This window comes from Microtus ochrogaster, linkage group LG5, assembly GCF_000317375.1.
Source record: "Microtus ochrogaster isolate Prairie Vole_2 linkage group LG5, MicOch1.0, whole genome shotgun sequence".
Lineage (NCBI taxonomy): Eukaryota > Metazoa > Chordata > Mammalia > Rodentia > Cricetidae > Microtus > Microtus ochrogaster.
The window spans coordinates 64,270,520-64,285,112 of record NC_022031.1 but is presented as its reverse complement, the minus strand read 5'-3'; the positions used below and the strand labels follow the sequence as shown (position 1 = coordinate 64,285,112).

The 14,593-nt window shown below is 42.9% G+C and overlaps 1 protein-coding gene and 1 long non-coding RNA gene across 2 annotated transcripts in view; one reads left to right on the top strand and one right to left on the bottom strand.

Annotated features, from left to right (window-relative positions):
* The window catches only part of LOC113457733, a 3,703-nt gene extending 3,059 nt beyond the window's left edge, over nucleotides 1-644 (bottom strand). The window contains exon 1 of the long non-coding RNA XR_003378240.1: nucleotides 512-644. This is a non-coding gene — a long non-coding RNA (uncharacterized LOC113457733). The remainder of the gene's footprint in view (nucleotides 1-511) is intronic.
* A 2,536-nt stretch (nucleotides 645-3,180) lies between these two features.
* The window catches only part of Osgin2 (oxidative stress induced growth inhibitor family member 2), a 15,686-nt gene continuing 4,273 nt past the window's right edge, over nucleotides 3,181-14,593 (top strand). The window contains exons 1-4 of the mRNA XM_005362336.3: nucleotides 3,181-3,296; nucleotides 9,938-10,092; nucleotides 12,068-12,204; nucleotides 12,978-13,169. Coding sequence (XP_005362393.1) covers nucleotides 3,253-3,296; nucleotides 9,938-10,092; nucleotides 12,068-12,204; nucleotides 12,978-13,169 — 528 coding nt within the window. The 5' untranslated portion in view covers nucleotides 3,181-3,252. The remainder of the gene's footprint in view (nucleotides 3,297-9,937; nucleotides 10,093-12,067; nucleotides 12,205-12,977; nucleotides 13,170-14,593) is intronic.

Sequence of the window (14,593 nt, the reverse complement as noted above, 5' to 3'; positions counted from 1 at the left end):
TGAAGGATAGAGTTAGAAAGAGCCCTCACAGCCTGTCAGTGTTCCACTTACGACAATTGATGCTTTTTTAAATAAATTTAAAAGAAATTTTAAATAAATTTAAAAGAAATTAAAAAAAAGAAAGAAATGAAGTTCTGACCTGAGAAACTTTATATCAGAGAAAGGAATAAAACATATTAAAATAACACATGTCAGGCATAGCTGTAGACTGTCTGCAACTGTAGCTTTCTGACTGGGCACATAGCTTTTCGTTCAGACAGTGATGGGATCTTACAGTGTAACTTGGGGATTTTTCTGACTCCTACCCACATTAAGGCCTCTGCTCTCTTATGATTCTCTCGAGTAACCTGTATGAAACATAATGCATGAAATTATTTTTCTTCTGTAAGAATTCTCTGCAGCTGAACTGGATTGTTGAACATTCAACAAAATCTTTTAAAAGGTTTATTTAAGTGGGAAGCCTCTGTGAGGTTTCTGTCCCCCAAAATCAAACTGCAGGGCCAAACCTCACCTGGTCTTCAGCACAGCTTCTATCCTTTTTTTTGCATGGAACCATGGATGTTCTCTTAGTGCTTGGTACCTAGGGTGGAAGGCTGAGCTGATGACAACTCCAGCATCATTAGATGCTGGTGATTTTCTGTCACGTCCCGTCCTGCAGTCCCAAAGAATCACACAGAGGTCTATGTTAATTATAAACTGCTTGGCTCATTAGCTCAGGCTTCTTATTAACTAATTCTTATATCTTACATTAGCCCACAATTCTTGTCTGAGTTAGCCACGTAGCTTGGTACCTTTTTTGGCGGGGATAGTCACAGTTTGCTTCCTCTGAGATTGGGTCAGGACTGCAGACTGAAACTTCCTCTTTCCAGAATTCTCGTTGCCACACTTCTACTTCCTGCCTGGCTACTGGCCAATCAGTACTTTATTAAAAATAATACAAGTGACAGGATAAAAGATTATTGTTCGACAGCAATCAGAGGTAGGCACAGCTGCTTATGGTACCAAGAACAATCAATGCCCTAGATGACAGCAAATTTGAAAGCCATCTCCGGCTTTAATAAAAGAATACCCTTTCTAGAATCTTTCCTGGAACTCTCTGAGTATTCTGTGATCAAATTACTGGCTTTTCTGAAATGGTCCATTGCCAGTTGTCCAGAGTATACATAACACAACTGTGTGTTTTGAATGATTAAAATACTTGTTTGTAGAAAATGCAAAAACATACTATCTTGGCTCTGACTGGCATTCTATAATACCACATATTAAAAGGCATAAACACTAGGAATTTGTTTTCTCACAATTCTGACACATTCAAAACGATAGGGGCCGGAGAAATGGCTCAATCATTAAGAACTTTAGGGCAGGAGCTGGGCTCTCAGCATGGACTGGACTGGGCAGCTCCCAAATGCCAATCACTTCAGCTTTAGCGGAGTCTCACACTCTCTTATGGCTTCTGTATGCTCCTGAACCCATGGACTCATTCCTGACCCACACACCCTGTACAACAGTGATTAAAAATATTTGTTAAAAATACGTTAAATACAAACCAAAGTAAACTTGAAATCTGATGTGTCTACTTTATTTTTATGCAACTATTGAAAAGCAAAAAACGCTACAATTTAAAAACGAAGCCATAAAGGAAAAATGTATAAAAAGACAACGACATATTAGAAGTGTCACATTATTATGTGTCACATTGTTGATGCAAAAAATACAGCTGTCCTCTTAAAGGGCACGCGAGGAATTATTCTGTGAGTGACCATGGCCTGGGAAAACAGATTTAACTGACCTCAAATTTCATGGTTCAACTGGAAACAGTTTCATGAAGTTTTACAGAACAAAGAAATCGAGGCACGTTTAAAATACATCGGCATATTTTACTAAAGTACATCAGACCGGCAGGCAGGCTGGCCAAGGTGCAGGCAGCTTTATTGTAGTCTCAGGATGCTATCTTACCGCATTCTTAGCTTTGGACTGGTTAAAGTCAGTGGTCTGCTAAGTTTATAGGTCCCGAAAGGTATTTTATCTCCTAGTCACAAGGTTTTTAGTACACACTTAGAGGCGGTTAAGTCAATGGCTATTCTGCGATGCTAGAACTAGCCCAAGATCAGGTGATGAGCCTCTGGCCCTGCAGCACGCCCAGCTTTCCATTGTATAGCAGCTATAGTCAGTCAGTCTCTGCAGACACAGCTTCCTTCCAGACGTCCTCCTTCACCACTGGTAATACATTACAAGTAAAATGAACTGCCATGTTGCTATTATTTCAAAGAGGAGAACATAGTTAAAAAAACTGGTGAATGCACTGCAGGCTGAGCTCTTTCTTTTTCATTTATGAGGCAGAGTCTCTCATAAAGCTCTGGCTGCACTATGCAGAACACGCTAGACTTGAACTCACGGAGATTCACCTGCCTCTGCCTCCCAGTGCTGGGATTAAAGGTGTGGGTCACTGCGCCCTGCCTGGTTGATTTGCTTAAAAATCCAGACTCCAACATTCTGAAAAACTTAAAGAGTGCTTCTTTCAAAGACAGAAACACGCGCGTGTTTTATTTGTCCCAAACAATCAGGACTTCCTGTGAAGACCAGCACTAGGGTGTCCTCCCCCACTTCCCGACTTTGGACAAATACCGAAGAGAATGCACGCCCGGTCCAGAATTTTCCTGCCTGCCACTGGAATCGCAGACACCTGGAGGAACTCAACACTTTCTGGCCCTGCCCCTTTCAAACCCGAACGTCCCAGCAGGGTCGAGACCTTCCCCACCCTGGGGACTGTGGGGGCCGCGCTCTTTAAGGAGGGAGGCTGAACGCGGCCAGGAGCAGCGCCTGACGAGCAGGCGCCCGGAGCACCTGTGGTTGGCCCAACTCTCGGGTGCCCGCGATGCGAGGCCGTGGGCTCAGGTGGGTGCTCGTGGCGGGACTCTGGTCGGCTGCAGCCGGAGGAAGAAGCCCCCGGGGCGCGGGAACCCAGCGCCCGCTCCAGGCCCGGGGGCGAGCACAGGCCTCGCTCTGACCCGGACTGCAGCGCCACGGCCCTGCGCGTCTCCCTCCGTGGGCCCGCCCCCCGCCGCGGCTCCACCAATCGGCGGCCTCGTCCTGGTGGGCGGGACCGCGCGTTGCCGACGCAGCGCCAGGCCCCGCCCCTCCCCGTCGCGCCGCCCCTGCCGCCGGCCGGGAGGAGCGGAAGCGGCTGTGCGGGGACGGACTTCCCGCGCCGCTGAGCCGCGGTGCAGGACGCCCGGAGGAACAGCGCTCTCCATGCCCGTGTGGTGCTGCCGCTGCTCCCTGGCTGGGCATCTCAGGTGACTTCCCCTCCCCAGCCCCGGACGCCCCGGGACGGGTCGGAGCCCGCGTGTGCTCCTCGGCCGCCGCCCGCTGGGCCGGCACTGCTCGCAGCTCCGGGGACCCCACTCTTTTCCTGTCCCCCTCTCTTCTTGTCCCCGGACCGCGGGAGTGGCTAGGCCGGTGACGAGTCGGTTACGTGGAGATGGTAAATGTGAGAATCCGTGGAGAGCCTCTTCTACGTTTTTACCTTTTAAAAATTGAGGAACCTTAAAAGTTGCTGGCTGGAAGGGAAGTGGAGAAGGAGGTGTCGTGTAGTGACAAGGGATTGTGGCTAAGATGTTAGTAGTTTTAAACCGTGTTAGGGTGGAGACAATTGGGAAGTGGCAGTTTTATACTCAAATTATGATGAAAGTTTCTTAAGGTGAGAAGAATAGTTTTAAATATGAATGAACGTGTGTGTGTGTATGTGTGTATGTTTTAGATGCGGTACAATTGACCAACACTTCAGAGAATACAGAAAAGATCAAAAGTACTAGAAACTCGATATTTACAGTGGGGAGAAGAAATGTTATGTTTAGTAAGGACTCCAGGACCCGGTTTTACATGTATGGATGGATGTCACAGAATAAGGACGTGTAACACTTGGGTTTTGTTTGTTTGTTTTACAAAAAATAAAAAAGAAACTGATTAAGAGTTATTTGATAACGCTGGGCGGTGGTGGCACACGTCTTTAATCCCAGCACTTGGAACGCAGAGTCAGGCAGATCTCTGTGAGTTCGAGGCCAGCCAGGTCTATAAGAGCTAGTTCCAGGACAGGCTCTAAAACTACAGCAAAACCCTGTCTCGAAAAATCAAAAAAAAAAAAAAAAGTTGTTTAATAGAACATTAACTTGGGTGGAAAGGATATTAATATCAGTAACCTCTAAGAATACTATTTCTTCTTTACAAATATGAGCCACAAGCCACAGTATTTGTGTCTGTCATCAACACAAATCACAGAGATTATTATTTAATATAGGTACATGCAATGTATATTTAATAACATTCATTGAAGAGGTTGCAAAAGGGCAGTGAGGGGCAGAGAAAGCGCAGACGCCTGCTGTAAATGCAGCAAGCTAGGCCTGACCAATTTAGTTTGTGTTGAGACTTTAAAGTCTAGATCCTAGAAGTCTTGTGTCACAGGCTGCTGGATGGATAACGGCTAGACAGATTGTAACAACCGATTCACTCTGAGTGTTGTAGAGAGAGGCTGGAGTGGAGATTTGAAGCCCCTTGGGAAACTACATTCCTTTTAGAACATACCCCTCTGAAAGCCTGCTGGCACCTCTGGCATACTGTTGAACGGGAGGGAGAAAGCTTGGAATTCACACTCTTGTTGCTATGTGGTAAATACCATATGCTTTTCCCTGAGAAAAGAAACTTAGGGGAGGGAGTGAAGTCTTTGCTACATTTTGGTGTTGAGAGAGAAGAAAGCATGCCTAGTATATTATCACTGGTAAATGTATCCTTTTAAAATACTTCTGGCAGGGCCAGGATTTTTTTTTTTTTTTTGAATGTTTGCCAGGTCCTTCAGGACTTGTTTCTAGTCTTGTGTGCTTCATTCATTTATTTTTGTGTTGCTGGGGATGAAATGCAGGGCCTTGCTAGTGAAGCATGGGTTGGGTTAACATCTGCAGCACAAATGCTGTCTTTGATGCAGCTTTTTGCACCATTTTTTGATTACAATTACATTTGGGGTTTCTCCAGCGTCTGCATTAATAGGCCTTGTGATAGAATGTCGTGTGAATTTTTCAAGGGGAAAAGCTTCACACTTCTATTCTGGAAAATAAAATGTGAGATTGCTTTTATTTGTCACGTGAGAACCTTTTTTTAGTGTGGTAGTGTCAGTTTGGTAAAACTGAGATGAGTGATTCCAATTCCCTTAGAATTGAGGTGCAAAGGCATTTCATTTGTATTTGGTTGTTTAGAAAAGCATTGCTGTGATTGAGCAGAAGTCTTTTTATTACCAAATATTATGCCTATACTATTTCGTTTAGAAACTTTGGACTGAAGTGTTTCAAAAGCAAAAAGTAGAAGGCTTCCAAAATTACAGCAAATGATCTTTAGTGTCTGACAGTTTGGTAATATTTTTGCATGCATGCAAAATGCTGTTCTTTACTGGTTCCTAAATGTAATTTTACAAAATTTGCAATTTTATTGGTATCCTGAATAAAGGAACAGTGAATTAAAAAAAAGAACAAAACAAAAAAACCTCAAAATAGTTTGCCTTCAATAGAATATTCATCAAGTTGGAAATCCAAGTACAGATGAACAGTGTTTATAGTCCTAAACTTGAGCACACATGTCCTGTAAAACATGCAGCAGCAGCAACTCTGTAACTCAGGTGGTGCGTAGTTACTACTGCATTTAGATTTCATTAGTGCCTTAGGCGAAAGCAGTCAGCTAACCAGAGTCTGGGAAACGTGTTGCCCGTGCTTTGCCACACAGAATGATTATACTGATGACTAGAAATGAGGAGTCACCTAGATCGTGTAATCCAGGTAAGCTAATACACAGAGAATGTAGAGCCACTAGACCTTCGGTTCTTTTTATCCTCAAGTCTTAGGAGATCCCTGAGTCAAACTTCTTGAGATCCATACCAAATTCAGCAATATTTCAGAATACAAGATTGATGTACAAGAGTGAACTGTACTTGTATACAGCAATATTAAATAATCAGGAAAGTGAAATTAACAAAATAGTTCCATAGGCTGGGCAGTGGTGGAACACACCTCTAATTCCAGTACTCGGAAGACAGAGGCATGTGGCATCTTTGTGGGGCCAGTGTGGCCTATAGATAGTTCCAGGACAGCCAGGGCGATACTGGGAAACCTGTCTCAGAAGATCAAATAAATACAAAACCAAAACAAAACCCAAAATAGTTTGATTTGGCATAAGAAGTGAAACACTTAAAAGATCAACAAAAAATGCAAGACTGTACATTGAAAAGCAGTAAGCCTTAGAAGAAATTAGGGTCTAAATGTGCTGCAGGATGAGGTTCCAGGCAGTGACAGGCTGAATATAGGCGGGGCTTCCCACAGATGTGTGTTTTCTGTAGTGACGTAGCTGTCATCCTTTGTATGTATGTCTTCGCTCAAGGCATGACTCTCTTGTGGTGGGTCTGCGGGTCAGGGCAGTGTCGTAAGGTTAGAGGACTCATCTTTTTGGTTATAAATCTACTGCAAAGCCACAATAACTAAGAAAACCTGCCACTGGCATAAACATAAGCCTCAGTGAGTGGAATGAAATCGAAAGCCCAGAAATCCTTCCATTTCTGGTGAATTAAGTCTGATGCGGGCTGCATAAAACAGGAAATGGATGTTAGTTTCAGAAGTTGTAGTTCAGTCACATCCCACAAAGATCTGCACAAACATAAGAATAAATGTGTGTGCTTGCTGACACTGCACAAAAATGAAATCAGAAAATTCTTAGATGAAAGCAGTAAATATTTATGGCTGTGAGTTATGCAGTCATCTATTACATACGGTATTGAAAGCACAGCACAGAAGGAAGAATACATTGGGAGTGGTCAGAACTTAAGTGTACGGAAAGGATACCAAGAAAGTGAAGAAACAGACCATCACAATGGTGAGGGTGCTTGCTGCTGCGCCTGTTGATCAGAGGGATCCCACATGGGAGAAGAAAATGGACTCTCAAAATTTTTCTGATTTACACACACCACAGAAGCCAAATAAAATCCACAAAATAGGAGAAAATGTTCACAAGCCATATATCTGAAGAAACTTGAATCTAGAACTTAGAAAAAACTTAAAAGATCATCTGTGCCAAATTTAAAACCAGGCAAAGGATTTGGGGAAAAACAGAGAGAGAGAGAGACAGAGAGAGAGAGAGACAGAGACAGAGAGAGAGAGAGACAGAGAGAGACAGAGAGAGAGAGAGACAGAGAGAGAGAGAGACAGAGAGAGAGAGAGACAGAGACAGAAAGAGAGAGAGGCAGGGAGAAAGAGGATAAACAACAAACACGTGGAGCCATGGTTATATTCTTAGGGAAATATACATCAGAGCTACCGTGCGATGCTGCTAGGATAACGGAGAGCTAAGGGTTGTGGTGTTTACTTGGAGGGATGATAATTCTCAGGACGGCTGGAGAGATGTCTCAGTGGTTGAGTACTTTCTGTACAAACACGAGGTCCTGGGCACAAATCTCCAGCAATCTTGTTAAAACACAAGTGTCCGTGTGTGCCTCTGGATTTGGGGAGGCAGAGACAGGATTCCTGGGGCTTGCTGGCTGCCGGTGCAGCTCAGGATTCAGGGTAATAAGGCAGAGTGACAGAGCAGGACGTCTTCCTCCTCGAGCCCTCTCGAGCCCCGGCTGCACGTGGGCCATCATCACACAGCCTGTGTACATAGATAGTGGACACAAAAGAATAAAAGCGAATACTGAGATATTTTCTCTGAGGCTAGTGTTGATTACAATCAGAAACTGTGGATTTATTGACGGGAGCCTCACAAAAACAGAAATGGACACTAGTTTCAGCTAGTGTTAGGGCAGATGGGTCTCTGCAGACGAAAGGATGGACTGGCCCACACGGTCACTGGGCTCCTCAGAAGGGTTTAGTGCATTAAATATATCGCATTAAAGATTTTAAAAGTAATAATGCGTCATCTGTTTACCTTGGTCTTGGGCCCTCAAATGGCCTATTATCTTCTGTTCTTAATGTTGAATCTCTTGAAAGCCATTTGGTTTTCTTAGTTAACAGAAATTCTAGAGGACATTTATTTCTAGTTTCCTAACCTGTCTAGACAGTGTGTGTGTGTACACACACACATAGAGTATAAGAGGGCACAGCCAATGAAATTAAAAAGCACTTACTCGGAAATTTTGTAGAGTTACAAAAATATCTATGGGATTATTTTTTACGTCTCTTTCTGGCAGTGACCCGATGAGTTTTCCTAGACTTGTGTACAGGAGATGGAAAAGAGGTTTAACTTTACTGGAGCATGCATGCTTCACCAGTGGCTGTACCACTGAAGGTATAGCTCAGCCTTTAGATCCCGAGAAAGAGGTGGGGCCTATGAGTCCCTGTCCATGACAGGATGTTGTGCTCAATCTTAATGCAGGTAATCAGAGCTGGCGTGAGTCCAGAATTCGGAAGTGGCTGTGGCATCCCAACCCATTCTCTGGCTCTTACATCTGTTCACTCTCTTTCAGCAGTGGTCCTGTTTCTTGGAAGGAGTGATCTAGATGTCCCAAACAGGACTCAGCACACCAGTCCCTTACTCTTGAGTCTACAGTAGCTGCTGCCCATTGTAGAAGAAGCTCCTCTGACCCCTCTAGTTGGTAGGCTCCTCAAGGGATGAGGCAGGGAGGCCAGAGCAGTGGTAGGATGGAGCCTAAGCCTATTGGCTGGAGGACTCTAGGGGCGGGGCTTACAAGGAGTCTCTAAGTGGGCAGGTAGAACCATCCTGCTGCCTGAGTTGGTGTGTAGCTAGGTTAGCATCTAGGATGAACAATTTCACCATCATTTAGAAAGTCATAATGACACAGATAGTGTGTATTAACCCTTCCAGACATAATTGTTGTTAAGTATGGAAAGTAATTCGGTGATTCTACTGTGAAGTAACCTAAAAAACTGAGTTTATTTATTGAATGAACATGTCAGAATATTAAAACTAGTTTCTAGAGAGGCAGTTAGAAAACAGGGATTAGAAGACGATGTTAAGGTCTTTCCTACTTGAAAATGTGTAGACCTCATTTCTTTTACCAAAAGGCCCACTTTTGTATAATAATCTTTCCTTAAAACATCCATGACTAGGGCTGGAGCCATGGCTCAGCTGCTCTTCCAGAGGACCTGGGTTCAGTTCTCAGCACCTACATGGTAGCTCACAACCGTCTGTACCTCCAGTTGTAGGGATCTGACACTCTCACACAGACACAAATGCAGACAAAACACCAATGCACACGAAATAAAAATAATTAAAAAAAAAATCTATGACTAGTTCTGCCTTACAGGTTTATCTGTGTAGCCTTGGCTGTTCTGGAACTTGTTCAATAGACCAGTCTGGCCCTAAATTCAGAGATTTTCTTGCCTCTGCCTCCCAAGGTTGGAATTAAAGTTGTGTGCCTGGCTGAGGAAAAAAAGTAGAGGGCAAGCTAGCCCCTCCTCGGCATCCCAAAAATCTACAAAATCTCAGATATAATTTTGCTTGCCCTTCCTCTCCCTCTGTGTGTGTGTGTGTGTGTGTGTGTGTGTGTGTGTGTGTGTGTGTGTGTGTGTCAGTCTGTCTCAAACAATTTTTTTCCCCTCAATGGGCTCATCCACGGATTTGGAGCTGTCCGACGGGCCTAGACTGTCTGGCCAGAGAGCCCCAGGCATTGGACACAGTGCTCAGCCGTTTTATGTGACTCTGGTGATTGAACTCAGGGCCTGATGCAGTCAGGTGCTTTAAACTAAGCTATTTCCCTAACGTGGAAAAAAGTTTGCTTCGAAGATATTTAATATGAGATAAATGTCTACTTCAGACTCGTGGACTTGAAATGTTATCCTAGGGAAAGCATTATGTAACTTGATGGATATTTTATTGTCTAAGTAAACTATGAGAAAAAAATGGATTTTATAAAACCTAAACTATAATTTTACTTTTTTTTTTTTTAAAGAGACTATAGTGATACTGAAACGGAAGGAGAGATTTTCAATTCCTTAGTGCAATATTTTGGTGATAATTTGGGGCCAAAAGTTAAAGGGATGCCATTGGTTGAAGAAACTTCTTTACTCGAAGATTCATCAGTGACTTTACCTGTGGTAATAATTGGTAAGTTACTGTATTTCATTTCTTAAAGCTAGTTACTACTTTTACGGCTTTTATCATTTTAAGGTATGTATGTTCTAACATTGTATTGAAGAAGCGCCCTACCTTAACACAGTAGAGGTTTGCATGTTCCTACCGTAAACACTGGTGTACATCTGAAGTGATGTGTATGTTAGTCTGATCTACAGTGTAGACATGCATTAAAACGCTACCCTGTGCCTCACAAATATGTACAACCACCATGTGGCAATCAATAAATATCTTAAAAGAACAAAAATATAAGGAGATGCTTCTGTGAAATGGAGACAGATAATTAAGGACAGAATTATAACGTATTAAGCTTTTTGATTTGTTAAAATAACCATCACCAAGTCTTTGGAGAAGCATTGACTTATATGATAGAATCCATGCTGGAATGCAGTAGCTTTTTGTTGAATTACCGATAAAAGCAGTTAATGGTGACCAGTGTTACTAGAGTTCTGTGGAGGGCATTCTGTGTGTTTTATCACTGGAGTTCAGCCGTGTAGCTCTGTGGTATTGGTTAGACACCTGTGGACATGAACTGAATGTCAACTGTAGTTCGGAAGTCATGCTATTTGCAGTGACATTGTCGTGCTCTGCTGCGACATTTATGATTACCTAAAATATTATTTCACTCCTGTCCTTTGTATCACCTCAACAGATAGGATCTACAACTATTACAATTAAGGTGTTCAATAATTCAGACTTTTGAAACTTTTGATAATTATATTCATTTAATTACCTGCTATTTATATTTTCATCTAGTGCTCAAACTTGAGGAAGTCAGACAAGACTTACCTCAAGATGATAGCATTATGGTGGCTATTCTGAACCGTTGCTTTTCTAAAATGTTTTAGAATACATATTTAAGTAAGCTTACCGTTAATGAGTTTTTTATTGGAATTGCATTAAGTCTATAGATCAGGTTAACAACATACAGTAATTTTGAGGCTTCCTATTTATGAACATAGAATAACTTATCATCTATTTAGGCCTTTTTAAAATTATCATTTGTTTATTCAAAATTTTGTGGCATTCTTTATGTAGCTCTTATACATATTTTGTTAAAATTATGCTAAAATTTTCTTTTTTGATGTAGTTGTGAACGATAGTGTTTTTTATTTCAAATTCCATTCTTCATTGGTGTAAGAGTGTTTGACTTTCGTGTATTGACTTGTGTTCTTCAGTTGTGGCTGTAACTTGTTGTTCTGGGGTCTTGAGAGGTCAATTTCTGGGATTTTCTATATAGATAATCATGTCATTGGCAAACAGTATTTTCAGTATTTTGTTTTTACCTCCTTTTCTCCAATCTGTGTATCTTTTATTTCATTCCTTCACACCATCCATTATGGTGATGAGTATCTGGTTTTTTTAGTTTTGTTTTAACATGACCTGTGTCATGTTTAAGTTTGCCTCTTTCAAATTTACTATATTTTTTCAACTCCCAAATGCAATGCTGTGTTTGGTCAATTGGCTTTTCTTGTATTTGAGGATATTCCCTGATGAATTTTCCTGATTTTTTTAATGACTCCCCCTCTCTCTTTTTAAATGTGTGTGTGCATCCCTGCATGTATGCCCACAGTACTACTTGCAAGGATTGATTTTCCTTCCACTGTGTGAGTTCCAGAGATTTAATTCAGATTACTGAGGGTGGCAAGAGCCTTACCCTGCTGAGCCGTCTCTCCTGCCCTTAGTCCAATTCTACATCAGTTGTAATAAAGAAGTAGCCTATAAAATGTGTATTTCTCAAGAACAGGTCATCCAAGAGAACTAATTTTGGAAGTCAGTCACACAGAGTTGAAGCCTTAAGTAGACGAGATACTGAAAGACAGACAGAAGACAGAGGTCAGAAGTGTGTGAGTCCCAGGTTTTAGTTGATTGGAGAAGGAGGAACAGGTGAGGGGAAACGCCAAGCAAGAAGAGGATCAACTTACGTCATTTTACTTTTTTAAAACAGGAAATGGACCTTCAGGAATATGCCTGTCGTATATGTTGTCAGGGTACAGACCATATTTATCACCGGAAGCCATGCATCCAAACTCAATTTTACACAGTAAGCTAGAGGAAGCAAGGCATCTCTCCATTGTTGACCAGGTATCATGTGCTGTGTCAGTTCTAAAAGATTTTAATACCTAAAGAAGATTGGCTTTATTTATGTATATTTCTTTGTTGTAAATCCTTCATTCTAAATAATGCTGTTTATTTTAGCTTTATAAATATATTCTGATGTCATATCTAAATTATATTGAATATTTGAGCAAAAATTCCCAAATTATTTCCTAGTGGAGTTTTTAAAAATTTTATGTGACCTGTGGCTGCAGGTTTATGTGAGAGAGTGAGCACTTGCCCTCATGTAGGCCACAAGTTAACTTTGTGTGTTAATTCTCCAACTGTCCGCCATGTTTTCTGAAGTGAGGTCTCTCGTAGGCCTTAATCTCACCTAGTAGGCTAGGCAGCCTAGCCAGTGAGTGAGAGAAGTCTTCCATGGCCCCCTCCACTGTGCTGTGATTAGAAGCATGGCCCACCATGCCTGGCTTTCAAATATGGGTTCTAGTGAAAGGACTCAGGCTCAAAAAAGTGCTTTGTAGCCTGCCGGCGAGGGTCTGACTCGTTCTCCGTGCTGAGATCAGTCTGGGAAGCGCTGGCTTTCTCATCCTGCCAGCATCCCTAGGCCACGGTGGCCTCAGCTCTTACAAGGCTTTTCTTAAAGTCTCATTTTAAATCTAAACGTTGCCTACATTTATTTTGCCAAACAAAATATTATGAATGCGCTCACTCTCTGGAAACTGTTGAGTTGGAAGTCCTTATTCACGTAACGGTCCTGGCTTTCTCAGGCTTCCCCTTTCTCTCTTTCCCCTTCCATTCAGGACTTAGAGTACCTATCTGAGGGTCTGGAGGGCCGGTCGTCCAATCCCGTGGCAGTGCTGTTTGACACGCTTCTTCACCCAGATGCGGACTTTGGGTATGACTACCCGTCTGTTCTACACTGGAAGCTGGAGCAGCACCATTATATCCCCCACTTAGTTCTGGGAAAGGGCCCGCCTGGTGGGGCATGGCATGTGAGTATGACGTTCACTCGTTAGTGCAGGGTGAAGTGTTTGTTATGTTTGGCTTAATAAAGCCTACTTGGTTTTTGTTTGTTTTTTTTTTTCCAAGACAGAGTTTCTGTGAATATCCCTGACTGTGCTAGAACTCACTTTTAGATTAGGCTAGTCTCAAATTTAGAGATCTACCTGCCTCTGCCTCCCAATTGCTGGAATTAAAGGCGTGTACCATCGTGTCAGGCTTCCAACTTGAGTCTTTACCATACACTAATTATAGGTAGTTAAGCCAGATTTTTCTTAATGATATAGTCTGAGAGCGGATCTCTATACTTAGATTGTATAGAAAAAATTAACCAGGTGGTGACACTCGCCTTTAATCCCTATGCTGAGGCTGCTGATCTCTGTGATTTAGTGTTCTCTTGCTGTGAAAAGACAAATAACCAAGGCAACTCTTACAGAGGGAGCTTGCTTACAGTTTCAGAACTTTGGTGCATTATGATCACGGGGAGCGTGGCAGCATTCGTGGTGGCATAATGCTGGAGAAATAGCTGGAGAGCTTCATCAGTATCCACAGGTAGCAGGCAGAGAGAGTAACATTGGCCCAGCAGGTGCTTGTGATGCCTCCTCCAGCAGGGCCACACCTAATCCTTCCAAATGATTAAGCCGGCTGGCCAGTAAGCAGGCACGTGTGTGAGCCTGGAGAGGCTGTTCTCATTCACCACCACAGGGACACCATTTGTCCTGTGCTGCTGCTCTTGCTCTTGAAATCTTGCGATTGCTGAAGATGTGTTGAAATCCCCAGTAGTCAGTCATGTGTGAAAACCTGCCCGCAGAGCTGCCAGGCAGGGAAACTTGGTATCCGCAGATAAATATGTCAGTCAGGCTAGGCTGGCCCTAAACTCTCAGGGACGCAAAGACAACTTTGAACGTCTGCTTTTCATACCTTAACTCCCAGGTGTTGGAATTCCAGGTGTGTCCCAGCATGCCCAGTTGATGAGGTGCTGGGGACAGCAGAGCTGTGTGTATGCTAAGCAAATACTCTGTCAGCGGGGCTGAAGCCTCAATCTGCATGTAGATTTGTGTTGACGTCTGTGTCAATCGCACTAGTAATCACCATAGGTCACAGTCAGGATAGACTACCATGGTTATAGAGGCACAGCATTACCCGGATACACATGCACTAAGTAGACGATACCACAGGCATCAGCTCATCTAAGAGGCTGTGCAGGGACTGACATTTTTTAGAAATGTAAAACCGTGACTCAGCCTGGCCGAGTCCAACACTTCTCACTTTGATTCCTTGGAGGACATTGATAGTCTTTTTCATCCTTAGGCTGTCATCTCCTTTTCTCAAGGTACACTCCCCAGACTGCATTTGCATCTTTGAAGAACTGTTGCACATACACTTGGACAGTGCTTCTGTCACCTCTGCCCATCAG